Raw genomic sequence first — 26,515 nt, forward strand, 5'->3', positions numbered from 1 at the left:
TCTTTTCTTTTTTTTTGGCCACATGTGAATGGTAGCTAACAAAATCAAATTTATCATAGCGATGAAAAAAAATTCCCTGATAACTCCTGTGTGTATGAATGTGGCTACCACCAAAATTTCCCCAACTTACCTCATTATCCCTCAGCATGTAGACATCTCTGTAAGCCATGAACATCTTGAAAGAGTTCACACCTGAAAGTTTCAAAGCCAAAAAATCTTTCATTAGTAAAGTTGGGCCGACTGGCAGTAATTCTTGATATCAAAACAACACAAATATGCCAATTCTAATCTACTTGTTATCATAATGCACTTTGTTACTTTATCTTAAATCCCCAAAATATACATTATCAACATCATTCAAAATTATGTTTATCATTATGATTATATGACAATAAAAAGGAAAGTAAGAAGAAGAAGACAAAGAAGAAGAAAGAAGAACAAGAAAGACAAGAAGGACAAGAAGAAAAGAAGAACTGGACAATATTCACAATGCTCACCCATTTTTCTTCTTGGAACACTGTAGTTCCTGCACAAAATCTATTAAAAATTTTAGAATTTCATAGGGAACCAGTAAATGTATTTTCAGAGCTACTCTAGGCAAATCAGGGTAAACTGGCAGCTGGAACTGTGTAATTCTGTAATCTTTTCCCAAGCCCCAATCATGACCCCTGACCCTTGACCCCTGACCCTTAACCCTTTACCTTTATCCTTGGTGATGACCTCCAGCTCCTTCTTCACGCTCTCATCCCACCAAGTGATGCCGACATGGAGGGTGTAGTCGCAGCAGACCTTGGGGTCAGCCCAAGACCGCCACTGTTCATAGGCGTCTACTAGAGACTGACCCTTGTTGGGCAGGCAGTGGTCAACTGGAGATCAAGAGGAAGAGAATCACATGATATGATGTCCAGTAATGTGTGTAGCAGACGGTTTTTATATCTTTATTTTTTCTTCCTTCTACACTTCCGTCATATGGTACGATGTGCCTCATTTACAACGTTTACATGTCTATCAATTGTTGAGAGCACCTTGAGTAAACTTCAATGAGGTTAGTAGTAATTCAAGGAAGGTAGAAGTAAAATTTTCACCTATTTCCCAGATTCTTCACAAGACAGATCACTTCATTTAGGTGATTTCTACAGATTCTTTCTAGGGAGAAGTAGAGTGAAATATGTCTATGTGTATGAGTTGTGGTTCTCTCTTAGTTCCATTACTGTTCATGCAAGTCTGACTTTATGCTTCCAGGGCCCTGTTTCATGAAGAGTTGAAATTGATTATAAAGTTGATTTCTATCATAAGTCTATGGCAGCCTGTGTGTTAAGGAAATCTAAAATCGATTATATGTTTTGAGAAAACAGGGCCCAGAGGTGACCCAGATGACAGATATAGAATACCAGCCATTTGAAGTCCATGACTACACTGCCAGTGTTGCTGTTTCATTTTTGAGAATAGCATATCCAGTAAACACAGTATATTTTGAAGCACTAACATGACTCGCAAATGCCTTCAGTTCATTTGAAATTGCTACCAGGGTGGTACACCATTACATTTTTAATGTTGCACTACACTTTTAGCCAACATCATGCCACAATGTATTGCACTCCACTTTACATGTATTCAACTACACTGTGTCAACTTCTGACACTGTACACTGTACACTGCTACACCAGCAGTCCAGCAGCATATAGGGTAGTATACTCACTGATCATAGTGGTGTTACCTGTCAGGGCAGCTATAATGCATGTATTGCACTACACTATAAACATTTTCAACTACACTGTGTCATCATTTGACACTGAACACTTCTACACCAGCAGTCCAGAAGTATATAAGGTAATTTTACTCACTGATCATAGTGGTGCCGCCAGCGAGGGCAGCCTTCGTGCCCTGATAGAAGTCGTCACAAGCCTGGGTACCCATGAAGGGAAGCTGCATGTGGGTATGGGTGTCAATCCCACCAGGGATGACCAGCTTGCCCTTGGCATCGATGGTCTTGGACCCCCCAGGGATGATGAGGTCCTTCCCAACTTGTCTAGAGAAGGTCATGGGTCAGAGGTCAAGGTTCGCACATTACATTCTTGAAGTTTAATAGCAAAGTTCAGAGAAGATACCATTCATTCCTTTGCCCTTGAGAACCAGGTAAGATTTGTATAAATTTTGTGAAGTCAATGGAAATATCAGGATCTAGTGTTGAAGGGATTAACTCTTCTGTTACCACAGGCAACTTTGCTGCACAAGGTGTCACTGGTATTTGATGAAGTTGGTTTTCACAAGGTTAATACAACTGGAAATAACAAAGTCTACCCATTCTGTTCCATCCCTCTCCAAGAAGTTCAATCACAATCCTATGTAACCTGTTACCATGGAGACCTGACCACATATTAATTATCTTTTTTGATGGAAAAACATTTCAAAGAATCTCAAACTTTCCCATATGTACAAATCCCATTTATTTCCCCAAATTCCATCACTGAAAGCATTTAAAAAGGTGGTTTCCATATAGATAAGTTTTGAGAAAATGTTGCCCAGTAGGTTCAGATGTAGGAAGATATGGATGAGATACAGGCTCATTAACACAGCAGGTCAACTCAAAAGCTGTACAATAACATGCTTCATAAAAACAGAAAAGCATCTACAGTCAAACAGTCTAAGACTTTGAAAGAAATTCAATATCAAGAGCTTGTTAGGATATCAAACTTTTGTGGGTTTGTTTCTTCAACAACTATGACATTTCTAATTCTCAGGGGTTTTTTTTCACCTTACTTTGCAATTTTCTTGGGTTCAATGTCTTTGGTGATGGGCCACAGGATGTAAAAGTAGACTGGTGAGAAGAATTGGTTTGTTTTTGACATTCAGGAAGGGAATAAAAAAAGTATTGGGAAAAGGGCCAAAGCTAACTTCCTCTCCCCACTGTACGTTTTATCATAGTCCCATCCAATCAGATCTGTGAATTGAAACAACATCTGGTGGCCAGGATACAAATATCACTAAAATAAAGTGAGGTCAGTGAAGCAAACCAATGAATTTCAAAGGATGCATCACTTGCCTGTCATAAACCAATAATTATATGACTTAGGCCTATATAGTCTCGTCTTTGATTTCATACTTGTGAGATTACTGATATGTGCTTTTCATCTGCTCAATTCTTATTAGTGTATTGATTTTGTTCAATTACATGGAATGTTTATTCATTTTACACATACTTCTAACATCGACTTTTTATAAATGATAGGAGACCCCATGACACCTGTAAAATATTTAGGGCTTACACTGTAACATATCATTATGAATGAATGAATGAATAACTGATTACCTAAATGGGTGATTTAATGAATGCATGAGTGAAATAAGCATGCCATTACCGTCTTCCTTTCTACATATAAGCATTCATCAACTTCCCCCATTCTGTCTTTCCCTCAATCCTTCCTTCCTATACTCCTCCCTTCCATCCTTCTTTTCATCTCACCTAATGACTCCATCCTCAATGTAGACGTCAGCGTAGAAGGCCTGGTCACTGTTGACCACTTTCCCTCCCTTGATCAGCAGACGATTCTGGGCAGTCTGGACATGAGAGAACAACAAAAAAAGGAACAAAATAAATTAAAATATCATCTCTCTTTTCCCCATGGATGGGCTTCATTATAATATGAAGGACATTGTAGATGCCGATGAGTCATAAGCATAGGCATGAAAGGCTACTGTCCACTGGTCTGCTCACAGTGAGCGGGGAGAGAGAACAGGGTAAAACGGTCAGCCAGAAGCATACACTGGACAATGCTGACCAGCAACTGATTCACACATGGCCAACTCTAACGGTCAGTGAACTAGACAATGAAGACAAAGTGTGCTACATAAGAAATGGCTAAGGAACAGGCAGCATGAACAAAAGTTGAACATATGAATATATACATCACAGATAGAGTAGACAGTATGTATTCATATAGATAGATAGAGAGGATAAAGAGACATAGAGAAATAAATGGAAACATATAGGAGGAAACATATTGTATATTATGAGGGGTTTGAGCAAAGACATAAGCATACAGAAAGGACATGCAGTAGATATACAGGACAAGTTGTGATGTATAGACTATCTTTTCCGAAAAATGGTGATATCTATGAAATGGAAATTACAAGGACTGGGCTGAGTCGGTACTCAGAGAATTCAAACAATGTCAAGCTCAAAACAATATCACATGGCAAATTCATAAAAATACTGGAAAAGTAGATCTATCATGTGGTTATAAGGATGCTGCAGTTATCCAACTGATGGACAGTGACTTCAGTTCTGTGTCACATGCACTTCAACCCTGCTGGTAAAAAGTGCAGAGACCTGTGACATATTCATTTATTTATTCATTTATTTCTTCAGTATTCTTTACCCAGGGTAGCCCTATCAGTGGTTGATACACATAAGATAGATTCCAAGAATGAGTGACCGAGGAAGTAACTAAATTTATATCGTACAATTAATTGAAAGTAATTATATACCTGCATTTCTGTATACCTGCACTTACCTCAAACCCCTACTACATGTATATGTGAATTAAAAGACAAATATGCCAATTCACCTACCAAGAATTTATTCATCCCAAGTCCCTATCTTTCTCATACAAATGACTCCACCAATACTTTTCTCCTTTTCTCTGCCTGAAAAAGCTTTGATTATACTTGAAAAGTAATATCAACCTTGCAAAAATCCTTATTACCTACACACCAGCCACTTCTCTGGTAACCAGAAAAAAAAAATTGCCAATTGCACTAATCATTAAAACTGCATGCTACTTGTTCAACAGATTTTCATTTCTCACACATTAAACACACATAATCATTGCACTATTCCATCCACTCCGTCAACAGTAGGATGACGTCGCTGAAATAGCTGAGATGTCTGACAGTCAGACATCTCGACACACTAGAAGACGGAAAAACAAACACGACAGGACTGGTGATGGATATGCTTCCACGGGCGCGCATCCAGATCAAACACAAATGTCAACATCGGCGAGCGTAACGAGCACGATTCACAGCCAGTTAGGCCCAATTAAACCGCAAAGAATTGGCTTAGGGTCAACACAAGATGTAAGAATCATCCCGTCTGCGAAAGCATGATGGACCAGGAAATATTCTCAAGATTACTTCATGGAACACACTCTCAGGATTTCAAGCCAGATTCCATTTAAGAGCAAGAATTTCTGACTTTTAATAGTTCTAAAGTAATCAAACCTAATGAATTCTACTGAACACATGAATGTTGCTACATTTTGAAAATGCACTATAACATCTCCTTGGGAATTGTGCTATGTCATTATTATTTTGTAAAGTGCAGTTACGAATGACATCGTAGCATAAACATGACCAATATGGCCAACCACTAAAGAAAGAAATAGATTTTCTATAAAGCACTGCCTTTTGCATCTAGTTTGGGTCAAATTGCTCTGTACACAGTCTCATATAACTTTAATATTTAGTAGCCATATGAAATAAAATATTGTATACTGTATACCGGTAATATGCATTTTATTAATAATATCCTAAATATTGTATGAATTACAAAAACATAGGCCTACATCCTAAACAATTCCATAACACCCATATGAGTTTATTTTTGTAACCTTGAACAGTGCCCATCATAGAAAGAATTAACCATAAAACCTTATTCTTTCGAAGCTATAAAAGATGGCACTAACTTGCAGAAAGGTATGAAACCTATAAATAGGTTACTGTGAAGTAATAAATGTCAGTATACCGACTTTTATTCGGAAATCACCCTCCCCATTCAGCATTGTGGGGAGGTTGAACTTTACGAGATGATCGATTGCACCCTTGTAATCGTAATCTGCCTGCGATTCACTCTAGATCAATGGATATTGCTGTGGTCCGACTTGTCCATTCTTTTAATTGATCATGAAAAATTGCGTAGCAACCTAGACTGGGTAAGCTCCAAGATTGCGGACTTCCGCCAAACTTTTTTGCCTAATATTTTGCATTTTTGTTGTTACACAACTGAAATTGTGTTATTACAGCCTTATTTCCCTCATTTCTCACGCATACATGTGCATTTTGGAGCAATAATCGACAGTTCTGCAGGCATATGAGAACTTTGTTTTACGTATTTTTAACATCAATGAGCAATGCAATATCTGCACAAGTATATCTCATCAATGCCAGGATTTTCACAGTCTGCCAGAGCTCAACCCAATGTGATCAGCGTAGGAAATTACTGAGATTCCTGGTTTGAGATCCCCTTACACCTGTCACAGTGAGGATGGCTTTATCGACTGGAGGACTAACACTTCCCTCATCACCCACAGCCAGATGGGAGGGAGCTTCTCAGAGACGGAAAATTAAACATCACACCTTTCGGTACATCTACAAGAATGAACTTTGACATTTCAACTGTCCCACTGCATGATGTATGACTTCATGGCCGCATTGCACCAACATATCTATTAACCAAAAGAAAAAAATGTTGCTCTCACTTCCATCAAATAATCATCACAAGAAAACATAAACTGATGTGCACTTTGCTCTTCTAAGATACCATAGGCAAGGAAACCTTTCTTATTCTTCACCATGTATCATTTCAAATGTATAAACACAATCCTTGTCTTTGAATATTTGTTTGTAAATTATTCAAATAAATGTAGCGAGTTGGAATGTCAGCAAACATATTACAACAGACATTAATCACTGTTCTGTCTACCTTATGATTCCTGAGCTATGCTCAGCACAATTGTTTGTAGTGATACATGGTGCATGTGCAATCAATCATATATAATGTATGCCTTCCTATGCACACAATGCAATATCACATTCAGACAAAGGCTGATGACTCCCAATATGAAGTAGAATAGTAACAAAGTACAATTATTGGAAGGAGTAATAGTTCTTCATTTTTTTCTTTTAGGTTTGCTGTAGAAATCATTCTGTATCCAAGCAAAGGAATTTGATGTGTGATACTTCATAGATTTTCCATCTTGAGGTTTGTGAAAACTAAGAATTTATTGTGAATGCTGATTTAATTTTTTTTTTTCAATTATTCAAGGTGACCATTTCAACTTTCATTTTGCCTGAAAACACCATGTTGTCACTGCCATGAATTTTAGGAATGTCATAATTCATGCTGATTAATCCTATATAAATCTACACTGTATAAGCATTTCCCTGCTTTTATTCCTGCAAATCAAAAGTCACAGTCATTCTCAAGTCACTGTCAAACTCATTCACCATTACAGCACCAAATCTTACAATTCTCAAGCAGATGGCATGATAAAACCCAGAGGAAAATTCTTTTCAACAATTTGACAACCCCCTATAGCTGAACTTTGATATTTATTGACAGATGCATGATTGCAACACAGCCACATGCCTCAACGCATCACAATGCAGCACCAGACTTTCTTTACATGCCCCGATCCAGGGCATGAAAACAAATCCCTTCGCCCACATCCGATGTTGGCAAATGTAGCCTCAAAGCTGACAAGAGGAAGACAAAAAATAATTCTGTATGCTCAGGTGGGCCAAAGCAAACACGACATGGCCTTTTAGGTCCCACAAAATTCCCACACCATCCAATGCAAGGCATGGACTGTTAACTCTAGAGTAATCCCTGGGAAAGGTGGAGGGGGTTAAAGAGTGGTACATTAGAGTTGGTATACTAATGTATGCCAGGAAGATTGGTTCCCCCTCTAACCCATGAAAAACTAGTTCCAACTATCCTTGGGCAGGTGCCTATGGGAGATGCCTGCTATAGCAGACTCGGTTCATCCTCAATGGGTTAATAGCATTCAAAGACATTTAGGGAGCAACATAAATGGCATCCTTTGCTAGAAGCCAGACGCAGCTGCATTGCTTTGCTACCATACAAGGTACTTGTACGTAATGACACTGGTCCGTGGTATGATTCATTTGGCTGCCTAGAGATACATGACATCAGTAGATCTTTTCAGGTCAGCACTAATGCTGATATCGTTTTGAGGATTTTTTTTAATCAATTACATCTCTGCAGGGCATGGATGTACATGTGTATCAGGTACATATTATACTCCCTGTTTGGTATTTGCAAGTGTTGATATCACAGAAATCAAACACAGGTTGACACTTTAAACCCCCTTCCTCGCTTCCATCCCCCCTTTCCTCCCCCCCCCCAAAAAAAAAAAAAATAAATAAATAAACAAATAAATAAATAAATAAAAAGAAGAAGAAATTCACTCAGTGAAAAATACAACTAGACTTTTTATCAATTATTAATTAAGTAGGCAATATGAAAAAAAATCCAGCATTGGGGTTAATGTGCTGCATCCCCCTCCCCCATGAATCTTCCTTGACCTATCCAACCACAAGCACACCCTCCCCCCCCCCCCTCCCCACATCAAAAATATGTTCCACTGAACCTGTACAGTATGGCAAATCATATGCACATCTACATTATGAAAATATGGACATGTATGTCCAACCTATCCATCCATTGCTGTGATTTTGGTGACTGGTAAGCAATATTGGCTGTAAACCTCAAAAACAGAGAGCCCCTGAACCAGCACATATTCATGTATTTAGCTTCAGTCCTCATCACAAGATTCAAGATCTCCCGAAACATTCTGAGTCATTTTCAAACATGAGTAATCCCTTTGTACTACCGCACTATTTACCCAGAAGTCTCAGCAAACATAAAGGCATTGCCCTTCAGTCATACCATGGAGCTTTCGTTTGTAGCTCCATGGTCATACAAAGGATGGAATTCAATGAACGTGGGATTCTCAGGGTGCGTCAAATCAATCCCCCTCATTGCCACCGGCAACCAAATTTTGCTGCAGGGCAAGTCCTATGCATGCCACTCGGTTTTTACATAGCGCATTTCCGTAACATCACAGAGTTCTAGGAGCCTTAAAACTTATTACCCTTGTACTACTACGGACATCGGAATCAAACCAACATCTACATTCCAATCCTTTTGAAGTATCAAAACAATATAATAGACTTACAACAGTACAGGATGAAATCCATAACCCATAACACTAGAATGACCACAAAATAATAATATAATATTAACAATGATAATAATAATAATAATAATAACAATGATAATAACAATAATAATAATAATAATAATAATAATAATAATAATAATAATAATAATAATAATAATAATAATAATGATAATAATAATAATAATTAATGAAGAAGACATGACTGTGCTGCAAGACTATACTGACACAATACTGAGTGAGCAAATATGTTGACATGTTTTTTAGTTCAGGCTAATATAGTGACTTTTCAATGTGAGTAACCAGGTTTGAGTAATATGCACAGATGTGCTCCCCAAAGAAAGTGAAAATCTATTTGTCGCACTCTCACACTGAGCACAGGTTGACACAGGCCTTGACCTTGCAGAATGTACAACCTCTATCTTCATGCTGGATTTACAACAACAACAACAAAGAAGCTCCTTTCAGAGCACTTTGATTTTATCTTCTCATCAGCATAAATCTTTTATTGTCCGGTTTGTGCATGCTTTTATGCCTCCGTCTACTTATGCTTATTATTTCGTTCCGATCAGAATTCAAAGAAACAGAAATCATTATAAAAAAAAAAACATATTTTGTGTTGTATGTCCCCACACCAAATCAATTAGGCCTATATTATAATGACCCAATTTTTGCTTTAACATTTCTCTACTTATAACAAAATGAAAGCAACAATATCAAATTAGTTTATGTAGTACATTTCAAGTGGTACTGCATTTAAGGCAATACATTCTCAACAGATTCAAATGTCTGGCATTTGCGTGCCACATCACAATGTCAGCCTGTTTTGATTTTGTTTGTGGCTGTTTCCTAATCAAGCAGAAGGTTCTCTCCGATAGGACGTGCAGAAACGCATACCACTGTTAGAGGGACTACCGGTACAGCATGGTGGGTATGGTAGCATGATTAGAAGTCATGAGTCACAAAATTGCCAAATTGGGCATACACGTGGTGTCAGGGCGGCTGTAACGAAGGGCGATTCCCCGATGTGAGCATGTTACTGTCTCAGCCAACTGTCCAAGGGTTTTCACACTCGCTGAGAGCACACGTTTGTAATCATGTTCCCGAAAGTGCATTTCTGATTGTGAGTTTCAAGGGTAATCAATTGCTCAGGCACAGTAACATGTTTTCTTGTAAGCTGCTAATCGCAAATAACATTCAACAATGTCATTAACCAACACCATGGCCAAAATAAAGGCAAGGTCTAGCATCCAAACCATTCAGATTAAAAATGTGCCACTGGAATTAAGCAACTCTTGATTGGAAAATACCTAAAAGTCACAACCAGCCAAACAGGAATTGAGAAACATCAATGGACCAAACACGCAAGTGTGTGTTCACACTTACAATAAATTACTCACTTAACCTAAAAGATCGTAAGAAATCCATTAGCAAAAAGATTTTTCGTCAGTGTGAATCTCCTCTTAATCATCAAACTGGATATCATCCTCTTTCTGTGCATCATTCTTACATAGATTTCATCTCCCTACACTATCGCTATTACTCTCATTGCCATGCATGTTAAATAGGTCATGCTATCAACAGAGTATCTTTCTCAACCTCTTCTTTTCTTCATCTATCCATCATCCATTTATCTATCTGTCCATCTATCTCTCTATCATCTTGTTATCTATCTGTCTTGAACATAAAGGAATATAATATTCCATTGATTGGGGTATAGCCCAGTCTGAAACACCTTTTGCATAGTTGCAATGAGCAAAATCAGGTCTGCAGTACTTGTCTATTACCGAATATGACCACAATATTAAACCTCATCATACGAAGGGAATTGTTAAAGGGTGGCGAATGGGTGTACATTTTTAACCATAAGTTATTAAAAAGACCCCAGGTAGAGGTCCATTCCGAGAGAATATCACACATTGTCACTATACAATCACATGCAATACACATACAATCACTCTTAAACATGTTTGCCTATATTTCAAACACAAAAGACCAAACAAAAAATAATAATCTATCTGGGAAATATTAGTTATTATAATGATCAGAGAGATGATATCAGGTCTCAGTCATTATCTTCTCTATTCTGCAAATTGCTCATAACAGTATGCAGTAGCTGAATCCACCATTAAATGTATAGAGTAAATATGCCCTTTGCTCTGTAAAGCCAAAACACACACGTGGAAGACACTGCGAATGACATGCTATATGTATTCACCCACATAAATACCTCGGGAGTATAAAACTCTGCATCATATCACAGAAATGTAACGACCCTCCCCTCTTTCACCTAGAAGCTCTTTCCCCTCTGACCTACCCACTCACACACACAAATTATAATATTATATGCAAAATAAAATACACATGCCCACATATACACTAGCTCATACACAAACACACAAAACACACATAAAACACACATATACAATCTATGTATGCACATTTACAAATCATACACAAAATCAATATCATCCTTTCATCCCTTGCACGTCAGCATCAATTCTACACCAGCCTATGTCTGAGGCAGTCCGTCTGTGCTCTCACTAAAGGCAGCGATTCTACTAACAGACGGACAGAACCTAGACTGATCAATGGAATTAATTAATACTCACTGAGGGGGGGGGGGGGGGGGGGGGGGGGAGGCACTTATCTAATTAACAGGAGTCTCTTGTCAAGCCTATCGGAACATACACAAGGGAACTCCACGCCAGAATGGGTGTTATCACTGCAATCAGCCATTCACCGCAATAAGGGCAAGAGGAACTTTCTCACTACCAGCCAAAAAAAAAAAACAAGAGACCCGCGGGTCTAGCGCTCACCTGAGTATCGCAAGTTCACCTTTCACGCAGTCACTAATCTAAATTATTCACAGCTCCATCAAAATTTGACGAGGCAGTCTCAAGTGGAAGATGAAAATGTACAATAAGGGCCCAATTTTTTTCAAGATTCCTTAATTTGGGGGAATTGGGGCCCCCTGGGGCCCTCTGGGTGGGGCATGGTGCCCAGTTTGATAAATTGAGATCCTGACCACCTAGGGATGCTACCTGCCAAGTTTGACAAAAATCCATCATGAGGTTTTCAGGAAGAAGATGAAAATGTACAATTCAGGCCCCCATTTGGACCCTTCCAACCACCCCCCCCCCTACCCCCAAGAGGGGCACCCCTGGATCTCCTATGAACAAACTTGAAACTACAGTCATTAATGTACTCACTCATAGTATTATCTCAGCTCTATAACTTCTGATTCTAGAGAAGATTTTTAAAGATTCCTTCATTTGGGGGGTTTGGGCCCCCTGGGGGCCCCCTGGGCGGGGCATGGTGCCCATTTTAACAAATTGAGATCCTAACCCCCTAGGGATGCTACCTGCCAAGTTTGGTGAAAATGGGTCATGGGGTTCTCAAGAAGAAGATAAAAATGTACAATTTAGGCCCCATTAGGACCCCTCCTCACCCCCCCCCCCCCCTGGGTCCCAAGGGGGGCACCCCTGATTCTGCCATGAACAAACTTGAAACTACAGTCATCAATGTGCTAACTTATAGTATTAACCTAGCTCTATCACTTCTGGTTCTAGAGAAGAAGATTTTTGCGGATTCCTTAATTTGGGGGGGTTTGGGCCCCCTGGGGCCCCCTGGGTGGGTCATGGTGCCCATTTTAACAAATGGAGTTCCTAACCCCCTAGGGATGCTACCTGCCAAGTTTGGTGAAAATGGGTCATGGAGTTCTCAAGAAGAAGATGAAAATGTACAATTTAGGCCCCATTAGAACCCTTCCCCATCCCCCCTCCCCTGGGTCCCAAGGGGGGCACCCCTGATTCTGCCATGAACAAACTTGAAACTACAGTCATCAATGTACTAACTCATAGTATTAACTTAGCTCTATCACTTCTGGTTCTAGAGAAGAAGATTTTTACAGATTCCTTAATTTTGGGGGGTTTGGGCCCCCCTGGGGGCCCCCTGGGTGGGGCATGGTGCCCATTTTAACAAATTGAGTTCCTAACCCCCTAGGGATGCTACCTGCCAAGTTTGATGAAAATCGGTCTTGGGGTTTTCAAGAAGAAGATGAAAATGTAAAAAGTTTACGCACGACGCACGACGGACGACGCACGACGGACGACGGACGACGGACGACGGACGACGGACGACGCACGACGCACGACGCACGACGGACGCCGGACGAAGGGCGATCGCAATAGCTCACTTGAGCCTTTGGCTCAGGTGAGCTAAAAAATGATGGCAATATCAGAATTAAGAATTGTGATATTTCAGTGAAAAGTGTCCTGCAAATCTTTCAAGAATATCACAACAAAAATCACACATCAGAGCAAAGGTTGTTCCATCTCTGGGTGGTATTTGCTTCCAATAACAGCCACAGACAAATTGCAAAGTTTGCTGTACTGACTTTCACTCCTACAGTGTATATACACACCACAAGGCTGTGACCACTCATAGACTGCGCAGTGAGAGTATCATTCAAGCTACTACCTAAGAGTCACCCAATGGCAGTCACACTCAGCTAGGAGACAGGGAAAAGGCATTCATGTACATTATAGACCGAAACACTCACTTGATTTCCCAAGTGTTATATCATCCCAAATATTTCATAGCAGTATGAACATAAAGGTCACATTGATATTTCCCCTTTAAAATGGGTCTACAGCTTACCACTATATTTTGGGAGACAAAACACAAAGGATAAATAAGCTTGGAATTGCGTTCATCCTGTTGCCCTTGGATACATATAAGAACGCACAACCTACGTAAGAACATTATTAACAGCTTAGACAATACCTGAAGAGAGGTTTATATGCATTAAAAAATATCCGATTGGGATGACTATGTGCTCATGAGGCAGAATTTCATGGTTTGCAAAATAAACTACTAGATAAATCATACAGTCATGATCATATGGCAATGGCTGCTGTATCTCCTTGAATGGGCGATTACTAATGCACAATTTACTAATGACAAACATGTTTATTTGAACACAAATTTTCGAAGGCAATATTAAAGAGGTGATTGGCCTGCGCATCAAATTAAAGCAGAAAACCATGAAAGTCCTCTTTGGGGTACAAAGATCACACAAAAGAGAATAAATTTACCCATGTAATAACTCTGCAGGGCTCACTGCAGTAAGTCCATTAACCCGTTGAGGACGGTTTGATTTTGCTACAACACGCATTTCCCATCGACGCTTGCCTGAGTATACTTGGGACTCGTCTTCAACGGGTTAAATACCATTGCACAATTATTATAATACTTCTGTTAAGGAAACGTGACTAAACAGGCAAGAAGGAGATTTAAAGTCTGTAAACGCTTCCCAAGGTAATTCCACAAGACAGATCATAATGTAGATCTATTAGACACCACTCTCGTTTCTCTTTTCTTCTCCTGATCCTCAGCGGGACGCCGTGTCGACGTGTCCAAATGTATCGGACCGCTCGGCTAATGGACTGAGAGCCACACAAGTCATGGTGGTTTGCTGTATGCTTCACTGACCCCTGGGGGAGTGCCAAATTGCTTTGCCAAGCTCAACATCTCACACTCAGTCGCTCCCTACTGCTAGATGGCACGCTCTATTCAGGATTCATTACCCGGCAATATGAGGACATCCACCCTAAAGCAGACAGTTTACTTGCTTCATGACACACAGTTCTCTTCCACTTTTTGTCATACACAGAGAGATATGAAATAAACTACAAGTCTTTTTGACCACATACAAAAACACACTCACACCTACATTCATTTTTTTTTTCTGTCATCATTGAGATTTCATACAAATTATCATATCATGAATAATCATAACTGAGACAATCCAATACTTTGTACATGCAGCAACATTCTTATCTATTCAGTCAATACAAGCCTCATACTGCCATGGGAAATTGAGGCAGAAATTCAATTATTCAAGTTTACTTGGATGTGGACACGCAAAGCAGTGTAAATATCAAATACTTTGATGAAGTAGATGAAAATCTAATCTTATTTTGGATGTAGTGTGAATGCATCAATTTGCCTCTTCCTAGCAAAACAGCCCCTCTTCCTAATTAACATTTAAAGACCCCTGTTTACCACTGAGAGCAGTGATTTTTAAAAAAATTTTATAAGTTATCACATTTCATGATTTCATGCATGTATGTGTAGGTCAGTTGTATCACAAAACATCTTACCAAATTAACATTTTGCAATAAAGCCTAAAATATAAGGAGATATCTCTATTTTTCTCAATAAACCATAACTATAGACGGTTTAGTCTAGAAACAATTTTATTATAACTATTGTTCACATTTTATCTAACAATACTTTAATTATACTGATTAACATTTTTATGTTGGTTGTTTCTATCAGTAACTCACATTTTAGAACTATTTTGTAGCACTATAGCTGGGTTTTTGTTTCATCTGCAAAATGGTAAATGCCTTTAAGCTCATGTCCATTCCAAGAACACCTGTGCTGCACTCACATTTTGTCAAACAGTTTAATGAGGCATTTGAATGAAAAATATTGACTGCATCCAGCAGGAAACAGAGAGTAAATCTACACCAGGCAAGACTTTCTAGCAAATCAAGAGCCAGATTGTTAATCAAGCAAAATTAAATGCCTGCTTTAAGCCTCTGTGTGCTTTGAGTGCAAACTGGAACAGGAAACCCATAGCACTGTACAAAATGCATCAAGTTCCTGGCACAGAAAGGGTTAAAATGTGGTACCTCGAAGGAGACGCTAATTCTATTATCCTAGGCTCGACACTACCTTTTCTTTCCGTGGTCCAGCAATGAAATTTGGTGGCCCAATCGTACTCCCAAAACATATCTTTTCTTCAAAAGTGGTGGCCCAGCATCTATCTCTGGTGGCCCCAGGCCATCAGGTCACAGCTAATGTCAAGCCTTGTTTAAATACAAACCTACCAGTGCATAAATGCCCACAAGTCCATGGCAAGTGAATCTCATTGTAGGTCATGAAAAATGACTGGGTACCTGCTCGTTAATGCGAGTTTCTTGGCTTCATCAAGCCTATTTCAGGCAGGGGAGAGGCATTTGGAGTAATTCCATATTAACCCATTGAAGAAAACTATGCAATACTTGATTCATGGTCATATACATGTAGTCAGCCGCTTTACTGAGAAGTGAGAACAGTCCACTACAGCTAACAATCCACAAACCGTAGACAAAGATCCAAACCCTTTCAACTGATTGAGTGGCTTGGGGAGAGCTATTGTCTGTGTGACCTGATATGACCTCTGGCTACCGCACCACTGGCTCATGTAGGTAGGGGGAACACACTGGTCAGTAAACTCTATGGCTTCATACACTGCTAAGTAGAGTAACTGTCAAAATATACATGTGGGTGCCATGGAATATTATGCTCCCAAGTTGAAATTCAAATAACTCAAATGGATGCAATTTAATAAAGGCAAGATACAGAAACTGAGTAAAACTTCACAATATTACAGAGTAAATTACAAGTATCCTAAAGCCAGAAGGTCACTATTTTAATATTACATCATATCATAATGAGAAATTTGATCATTATCCTTATGTCAGTAAAGCGGGTAGTAACTTAACCCTGTGTAGTGAAAATTTCATTCAAAGATCGATAAAGATTGGGTAATAAAGTTCATCATCATGCATGTATCATCAAACATGAGGGAACTCAAATAAGATATAAATATATAACAAATATATAAAATAAAAATATGAATAAATCAACACAAAATATATTGATGATAATGGACAGATGAAAGGAACATAACCTGAAGAAACACCACTCTGACCACACACATCCAGCTCAATTCCACACACAATGTTAAACAATTCCTACACACACAAAAAGTAGAAAGACAACAGCATACAGGCAACCTGTGGCCACATTAATACTATCTGGAAATCAGTAGCAAAGGACTTGCAATAATTCCCTTCAGCAGGTTGCACAAAATTTCAAGCACGATCACATCACCCTGGCAACGCAGCCCTCTGGCACATGCATGCTCTATAGGAGAAACTCGTCCATGCAAACTTTGTACTCTTCAAAGAGCCACACGACTACCTTCATGACAGGGGATGCTCCAGGCAGCAAAGCCTCGCCGAATTCCACTTCCACGTAATCTTTGTCAACAAGACCCGCCGTTTGAAGCACAAGCGGAAATAATTCTCAAATCCTTCCACGGCAATGCGCGAGATCAAACATATCCAACGTGCACACACACTGGCTTACCGAGTTCTTTTAGCCCTCGACTCAATTACATGCTCAATGTGCTCAGTGTATACAGTGCTATTTCCATGCCTACATATGTCCACTGCACCAACTCTGTGCGTAGCCGTTCCTCATTATTCATGAGGATAATTATGAACAGAAGGAGCTCATTTTCAAAGTAAGGCCATCTTTGTTATCACGGGTAATCATAAAGCATGGGTGATCGAAAGACACACAGATATTCATAAGGCTACAAGCCAAGGGATTCTCTCATACTGTTTGTGTTTCATGCTAGGATATGAATTTCATTAAAAAGCAGCCTGGCTGCAGGCAAGAGATACTATCACAACACGCAAGCAGCCAAAGGAGATAAGCATCGAAACATGGTAGATTCCACGCCATTCCAAAGTATTGCACATTCCCGCCTGGAGGGGGTAAATTTGCATGAATTTTAAATCACCTGAAAATGAGACTGGCCTGGGCTAGTCTTTTTCATGGAGACACCAATTTGCCCTCATGCGACAGCACAACACAATTCAGCGCATATCCAGGGCTTTCAATACACATGGATTCTCTCTCATAGCAACAGAATGAAATTGGTGCTTAACGAAGAGACTAGCCCAAGATAATGTTATTGCTGCTAGGAGTGGCACAACTTCCTCAGTCATGTGACCAGGAGATGAGGCCATTAGGGGGTAGGGGGAAAAATATCAGCACTTGAGATGATGTACATCCTTATCCCATTCCTGAGCCTCTGTGATGTACCGACGAACGATGAACTTTATTAATATGTTATTTGCAACAGTTCCCATATAACACCATCACGACTAACATGTAAACTGGTATTCCAATCTATTCTTTTGACCATGCAGGCAATGGTTATCTTTTGTGAACCCTCTTATACAAAGCTTCCTCCTGTTTTTGTCTTTTTTTTCACTAACTGTAGAGCAAACAATAAATTGGGATCAAAATAGCATGTTTTCATGTCATGCTTCAAGTCATCAACTGAATCAACGAGAAGAAATAGTCTCTGTGAATTTCTATCCAAATTCCTTTTCATAGCCCTCAAAGTAGTTATGATTTTCTTGTTGCATATTAATTATAAGTCCATCGGTAGCACTGTGATAGATTTATTTTAAAATCTTTGAATAGTACCAGAGTGTAATTCTAGTCAAAACCTCACAATGCTTCACACAGATTGGCTAAAATGGTCATAAATAATTATTGGAATGAGATACATCACATACAAAACAAAAGAATAGACAAATATGAAAGGACATTCAAGTTATCTTTGTGGCCCTGTTAGACTAAAACAAAACATTTTGCATGGTTTTAAAACATGTTTTGAAATTCACTGTCTGATAGCAACTTGAACTGCTTCACATCAAAATCAACTTTAACCAGTTTTTAATCTCTTATACTTCAACACTATCGTAGATCTTTCTTGCCAACCTGACAGAGAAAAAAGAATTACACATCTTTCATTTCTAAGATGTGACAAAAAAAAATGCTGTGGATTACAAAATTGTAAGGATAAACCTTTAGGGTTAATTTGTCAATTTCATCAACTATAAGGCCAAGTAAAAAAAGAAACCAGTTTCTCGTCCTCGCGCGCATCGATTTTGGCCGCCGCATCGATTTTTTTACTATTTACTATTTTCAAAATGGCGCTGAAAATACCAAGAAATTCATAATTCTCGTCCCAGCCCGCTTCCCGCCCGCATCGATTTTCAGTTGCCGCATCGACTTTTTTGATATTTACTATTTTTTTAGGCCGCCGAAAAAACAAAATCGACAATTCACCTACCCAGAGACTCCAACCCCAAGCACCTTCTGATCTGGAGATTCTCCCGCCCGAAACCCCTAGTAAACGGGAGACTCCAAGTTGATGTGTGCGAAGCGCGAAGTTCCTAGGGTTCTAGATGTTCTCTGATACTATCTAAGGCTTATTTTTTCGACATACGATAGCAAAAAGTAAGAAATCCTGTCCACCGGGAGACACAGAGCCAGGGCGGGAGAAATCAAATCTCAAACGGGAGAACGGGAGATTTTGCAAAAATGGGCTTTCGGCGGGAGATCTCCCGTCGAAAACGGGAGAGTTGGAGTCTCTGCCTACCAATCGTGATGTCTCATTTCTAATACGCCTTGCGTCCTCTACTTAGCTGGAGTACAGACAGTGAGTACAGCTGTAGCTTCTGTAGTGCGTATGTAATAACGCACGCATTTCACACTGCAAACTGGGCAAGAAAGAATGACCCGCAAAGCAGTCGAACTGTAGTTGGATGGGCGGGCGGCGCGGGCCTGGGCGGTGATGTACAGCGCACTCGATACGTCGTGAATGCGATAGCGGCAACATTTTTTACGAACAATCGCTGATATTCCACGCATATTTCGCACATTGTTCGTATTTTTCCCCGTTTCTCATATTTTAAGCGGATGAATTGTACTGTACAAATGCTTGTGAGGATTGTAATTTGTATCGAGTTTTGTATGTATACATTTTCATGTCATTGTGACTATGTGCATGTGTGTGCAGTGTCGGAAGGTACAGTGCCAGCGCAGTGGCCGTGCCGGCCGCGTATGCGTGTCTGTAGCTGTCAGGGTCCCCATCCCCCTGGTCTATCAGCTGTCTGCACGCACGCATGAACACATTCGAATGTGTAGAGGCCCAAACACTAGCTCTGCTCTGTAACGTTGCATCTGACGGCGATGTATTGTTCTATTTTGAAGAGAAAATGAATGCGCTTTCCAGCAAATGTAGAATTATTAAATGGGTGTATCTACAAAATAAATAACTTTTCCACGAACTCTGGTTTGTCTCGTATTTCTGCGGGATACTTTTCTTTTACGATGTAAATTCACGGACACGGCCATGAGTCGTATCACCTGTAGTGTGATACAATCATTCATCATCCAAATGATGAGTGATTATCAAATGTCTTTTTAGAACATGAAGAAACATCTTTAAATGTTTAATGCTATAATGCCATATCAGTATCATTTTGACATCCATCTGCAATTGTACCAGCCAGTTTCCAGTTGAATGTGCTACAATTGTGCTGTATAGTGTGAAGAGATGCAGATACATGTACATACCAGCTGTGTGGACAAAAAAAGTCACAAACACCAATGATAAATAAAGCAGTGTTTTGAATATCATGGAATTTATTTCAGTCGTACATTTGTTGATAGAATGTTTTATACCTGTTTCAATTAATAGCACAATACATCAGAATTGCAAGTACACTGGTATCAGAAATGCCATTACAACACTAAATACCAGTATTAAGATGGTCATTTTCCCTTGACATCTGTAGTGTACGTAGTGGAAAGAAAAAGCAAATGTATTTCTGCATGCATGAAGTTTCATTTCAAGTATGGTACATATTATATCTATTTGTTTGAAAATGCACAGAGTGCAGGCAAGACATACACTTGGGACCTGGTCTCTCATAACACAGCTACCAGAGTGATATTTCATTTCATAAATTCGATATAGAAAATAGTAAAGCCCTCTCTCGTTACCTCTCTCAGAATTACCGGACCAGAAAGACATATTACTTTCATTTTGACAATCCTCGAAAAAATAGTAAGATATCAAATAGTAAGGGCCTCCCTCATCGCCTTGCTCAAAAAACCCGGACGAGAAACTACTTTCTTTTTTTACTTGGCCTAAGTATTCAAGGTGTGGCAAGCATTAAAAATATCTTGTTTTTATTCCAAAGATGTGATAACTGGCACATAAAAAAAAAAATATTTTCTGTTTCAAGTCCCCATGTGATATTTCGGCAAAGTTTGAAGTATGTGCCATTCAAGCTACTAGTATGAGATCACACGATGGTGAACTAACTTTTGTTTCCAAACTTGGTAGCGTTGTTTTCTTACACATTCCTCTTCACTTTCTAAAAAGTCCTGTCTGTTTATAATAATGTCACATGATACTCCCAGCACAAAACCTGTTGCAGCAGCAGGAATAGAAACCCAGACTAGATACCTGCGGAGCCGCCGCTGCGAAGCCTGACCGCGACTGACATGACAGAGACGGAAGATCGTGTTACCTTCCAATTATTTCACCAGTGGCTGGACGAACCTTCAAACGAGGCCAGTGGTAGAGCACTGCAACTTAACACTTTGTATGCTAGGGACTCTGGACAGTGTGTACAATGCTATGTTGTTGTGGTTTCTTTTTGGGGTTTTGCTGTTGTTGTTGTTGTTGTTGTTGTTGTTGTTGTTTTTGTTTTGTTTGTTTTTTGCACAACAACTGTGGGGGTTCTCTGTGCCTTTATCATTGAATCTGAATAAAAAAACTTGAACTCGAATTGGTACTCAAAGCGCAAAAAGGATTTAAAGGGACTGTACAGTACTGGTTGAGGTAGGGATTCATGTTATGAACATTCCTAAGTAAGATAATGAAAAGCCTCTTATGAAATATGAAAGAGCATGTAATTTTAGAAGGATTCAATGTTTATTTGATGAAAATTGGTTTTCAAATGGCTGAGATATCCCAAAAAGTGCTAATAATAAAAGGCGACATGCCACAACTTTATTAGGATATCTTTGTTTCACCTTGTTTTTGGATATCTCAGCCATTTCAAAACCGATTTTCATCGAATAAACTTTTGATACCCCTTAGAACCGCATGCTCTTTGACATCTCATAGAGTAGTTTCTGAATATCTCGCAAAACGTTTAAAGCTAAATCTTCACCTCCACCAGAACTGTACACACCCTTTAAGGGAGTGATGAGGATTTTTCACAGCTTCAAGTGGACTGTCAGGAGGTGAAAATTTGAGTATTCTTTCTCAGGCTATTGTGATGTAATGTTCAACTTACAATTTTACAAATATAATATTCCAGGCTTCTAATTCTCTCAGAAAAGATTTTCACTGATAAAGTATAATCAAATATATTCCACAAAGTTAGTTGTTGTGTTTTGGAATACACAGTAGAGCATTTCCAAGTTTAAGCCATGGATATAATAAACATGAGTATTGTTACTACTAGCCGTATTGTACTTGTGTATGACCTAGCATTTACCTATAATTGCAATCCAAGTTCTTTGCGCAATTTCATTTTGAGTCGCTAATCTTTAGAAAACTGACAATACAAGCTACCCATTATGCACTATCATGATTACCATAGATACACAGCTCCTGATAGAAAGGTGACACAGAGCAATGGCTGCCATGGAAGGCCACCGCCTTTCAAACCACTAAAGTCATTTGCATGACACATCCATTCACACTTTGCCACCTCTATCACACATGATTCTATGACTCATCAGTCATCCATTGTAATATTTCACCAGCAGAAAAGTAAGGACGGGTGTTGAAGCACAATTCCATCCCAAATAAGCATGCTATTATATTTTCAAAAATGAATTTCATTTTCATTTTCATTATAGCTAGAATGTTATAAGACTACAGCAATTTGATGCAAAGGATAAAAATAATTCCCATTAATTTCATGTTTGAAAATTTGGTGACAGAAAAAAAAATAGGGAAGAATTACAGACAGGTTAAAAGTCATCTTGTGCAACCATGAAATCATCATTTCCTTAACCCATTGAGGACAAGTCCCGAGTATACTCAGGTAAGTGTCTATGGGAAATGCGTGTTTTAGCAAAGTCAGCCCATTCTTTCGATTGAACAAATTGGATAATTAACTAGTCTATTTCAAGTCATTTTTGTTTTTGTGTACCCTTGAAAATTTACATTAAAACCCCAATAACTAAAAATTGGAGGAGCAAAAAATTCAAATATCTTGCAGAGAGCATGTCTCAAGTAGGCCTATATAGCAAACATAATACTCCGGATATTGGTACACATTAAATTTGCATATGTGGTTGCTCTACTGTCACTGTTTTCTGTAGACATGTGGAAACCATAGACCCAAGTATACTTGGGCAGGTGTCTATGGAACACATGTGCCGTAGCAAAATAAGCTACAGTAGCTTGTCCTATAACTTTTTTAGTTTAATTTTTGGCCCAATTTTAAAGGGGATGGCTAGTAACTGATCAGTGGGAATCAGTGGGAATGCTGGAGGATGATTGTTCCAATCCTTGTGGGGTTCATTTAAGAGTACATTATATATCTATTCTTGTGTGAAAATTATTTGCCTGAAAATTGTCTCATATTCAAGTAATGTGCAGTTAAAATGTTTCCAGGTAAGCGTCCCTGGTCAGTGACGGGGCATTCATCTGCACATTACTTGAATATGAGACCATTCTGAAGCAAATAATTTTCACACAACAATATATGTATAAACCATACTCTTAAATGAATCCCACAAAGATTGGAACAATCATCCCTCAGCATTCCCACTGATTCCCACTGATCAGTTACTAGCCATCCCCTTTTAAGTACCCTCAATAATCCTGCTGGTCTGATGTTAATCTACTTATTACTGCCATCTTGAATACAGTGTGGAAATTACTCATTGATTCTATGAATTTTGACACCTATTTAGAATCCGCGCCAACTGATGTCTACACCACAACAATGGGGACTCACAATAGGCACAACAGGTGAGAGATATCTTTGGGTTGAGTGGATTAGTACACTGACTCACAATATTCTCACAGTTCTGACCTGCAATCAATGCATGCTAAAAATATTCCCTAAAGGCCTCGCAGCTCCCCCTTTTAAATCCACAAATCAGAAAGAAATCAATTTGTGATGCCAGCAGATGCAATTCATGTTGCAACGATTTGGAATCTTATGTCTACATTCATATTCTTCTCACTTTATATGATGTCAAAAAGCTGCATTCACGTTTAGAGTGACTCAGGCTAAGTGTTACAAGTTTTTAGACCATTTTGCCTGCACAAATTATGTTAGAAAGAAGATGAAAATGTAAGGACTGTAAAGGAATTTTTAAGAACAGCAAATATTTACTGACTCTCTTCAAGTAACAGAAGTGGATTTGCCTCATCTCTCTCTTTGAACCCCCTTAATACTTGCCTATCATCTCTGAAGAGGTCTGACAAGAGGAGACTAAGTGGAACTACCCAGGCACCTGGGAATGACCCAATAACAGCTGCCCATGCTGACAACCTGTGACCTCATTTTAAGGTCAGTGGGAATTTCCATTATTTTTCTCTTCTTCTCAGATTTGACCTTGATTCAGAGCCTATGCAAGTAGAACTACTATCTTTTCCTGTCTTTTTTGTTTCTTTTCAGTAAAGATTGCACAGATTTCTGTTTCTGTTCTGTGAACTACCCATGCACTAAAATTTGCTGGTCAAGCTTTCTGTTTGTGGGTAGGAAGGATGCAACAGCCACAGTAGTCTCAATCACAGACCTTGTGTTAAACTGTGCAGTACGTGTGGTCAGATCTATAGCCATAATATCTTACTGAGCTAGAAATATCTTTCAAGAGTCCAAAGAGACAAGATTATGTCTGTGAACCCCATATGCAACACTTTCTACAGTAACAGCACAACTCCACCTCAACATCAAGAACCATTAGGCCCACATTATATCATTTGTCCTCCACACGAAAGATAACAACACAAGGTAATTTTTTCATGAAGCTGTACAGAGGCATTCTCTTATAATATGACAACCACTCCTTATACAGTGTACATCCGCCATATACTAGTTTTATGAAGAAATATTTACATATACAGGAGTTATTAACTTTTAGTGGCTCATCACAGCCCTTAATACAGGAAAATATCTACAGCCATGTAATGTCATTCATCTTATTATAATTGACAACTCAACGTGAAATCACCTGTCATAATGTATACTGATTTTGGCTGGTAGAAGAACGAAAACTGAAACTCTGATGCTATTATGCCACTAAAATCAGAGTTCAATTAGAACAGGTGTTAAAGTACCAAGTTTCAAGAGGTTTTCACATAAGCACCAGCATTTTTTCAAGGTCTCGCTGGGTAATATAAATGTCAGACTGAAGAGGGAGAACTGTCAGACATGGTACATCTGAATTTTATCATTGCCACTGCCAACTGTGAGGGGTTTCACACTTTGGAAAGAACTTGTCGTGATCAACATTTCTTGAATAGGTTAAAATGTATTTAGTGGTATGCTTTCCAAACACTAAACTGAGCCTCCTCACTTAATGCTCCCAGTAATTAGCATTTTATGCAACAGAAGCACCTGCAACATGTACCCTACCATCTATCAACTAATGCTTTAGACCTAAAAGTTGTTATTTTTGCAAATTTCACAAATCATTTTAAAGGACAAGTTCACCTTCATAAACATGAGGATTGAGAGAATGCAACAATATTAGTAGAACACATCAGTGAAAGTTTGAGGAAAATTGGACAATCGATGCAAAAGTTATGAATTTTTAAAATTTTTGTGTTGGAACCGCTGGATGAGGAGACTATTATAGCTTGTGAGTCATATGCGTACAACAGTATAAAGAAAATATAAAAGAAAATTCAACATATTTTCACTTTTTTCGCATAATAAAAGAGCTCTTGGCTTGCCTCTTTCTAAAGGCAGGGGGAATAATATTGCCCATAACATTTGTCGGTAACGAGTCAGGGGAATGTGTACTTTTTTCAAAAGATGGAATTTTGTGAAATTCTCTCTATATTTTCCTTATATTGTTGTACGCAAGTTATTCATACACTGCAGTAGTCTTCTCATCCAGCGGTTGCTGCACAAAAATTTTAAAAATTCATAACTTTTGAACGGATTGTCTGATTTTCCTCAAACTTTCAATGATGTGTTCTACTAATATTGCTACATTCTCTCAATCCTTATGTTTATAAAGGTGAACTTGTCCTTTAACAACACGCGAAAATATTGTTACATTCTGGGGTATGTACTAGTATCTGTGCATGTACGATAGCCGCGGTGTCAAATTGCAAAAAACAACATCTCACGAAAATGTCTGTGCTTTCTCATTCGCTAAAATATCTGCATGCAAAAATATCAGCTTTTAGAGTAAATAATTCTCTAGGGAAAAGTGTGTACCTACATGTACGCACCATGACAAAAATACACGTACATGCTGAGCCATGTCCTCCCTGTACCATATTTGAGAGGTACAGATTACAACAGATTGCAATTGCCTACCCAGAATCGCACCACACCCGACCGGAACACACCTCCATGCATGCATACAAATTGTGGCTTAGCATGATTTGACAAACTTGTTCCAAAGAAACCCGATTTAAGTTCTACAATTCAACCACCAAAAAAAAGACACTCAGAATGAATTCCAAAGTGCACTTACAAACTAGTATTTTGCCAATACAAAAGAGCTCTACACTTCATCTCAGATATCAGTGACATCAACAGCAGTACACGTAGCGCTGAATTGGGAAAGGGGTAGGCCTATCAATTTGAAGTCAATCAACACTA

At 38.9% G+C, this 26,515-nt stretch overlaps 1 protein-coding gene across 1 annotated transcript in view; it reads right to left on the bottom strand.

The window, feature by feature from the left end:
* Positions 1-26,515, bottom strand: part of LOC139733671 (dihydropyrimidinase-like) — a 104,841-nt gene that overhangs the window by 18,857 nt on the left and 59,469 nt on the right. Inside the window, exons 3-6 of the mRNA XM_071644486.1 lie at positions 3,464-3,558; positions 1,845-2,029; positions 702-866; positions 131-192 (exon numbers count right to left, since the gene is read on the bottom strand). Coding sequence (XP_071500587.1) covers positions 131-192; positions 702-866; positions 1,845-2,029; positions 3,464-3,558 — 507 coding nt within the window. The remainder of the gene's footprint in view (positions 1-130; positions 193-701; positions 867-1,844; positions 2,030-3,463; positions 3,559-26,515) is intronic.

This window comes from Diadema antillarum, unplaced genomic scaffold, assembly GCF_040938485.1.
Source record: "Diadema antillarum isolate AM-2024a unplaced genomic scaffold, OU_Dant_1.0 scf00000025, whole genome shotgun sequence".
Lineage (NCBI taxonomy): Eukaryota > Metazoa > Echinodermata > Echinoidea > Diadematoida > Diadematidae > Diadema > Diadema antillarum.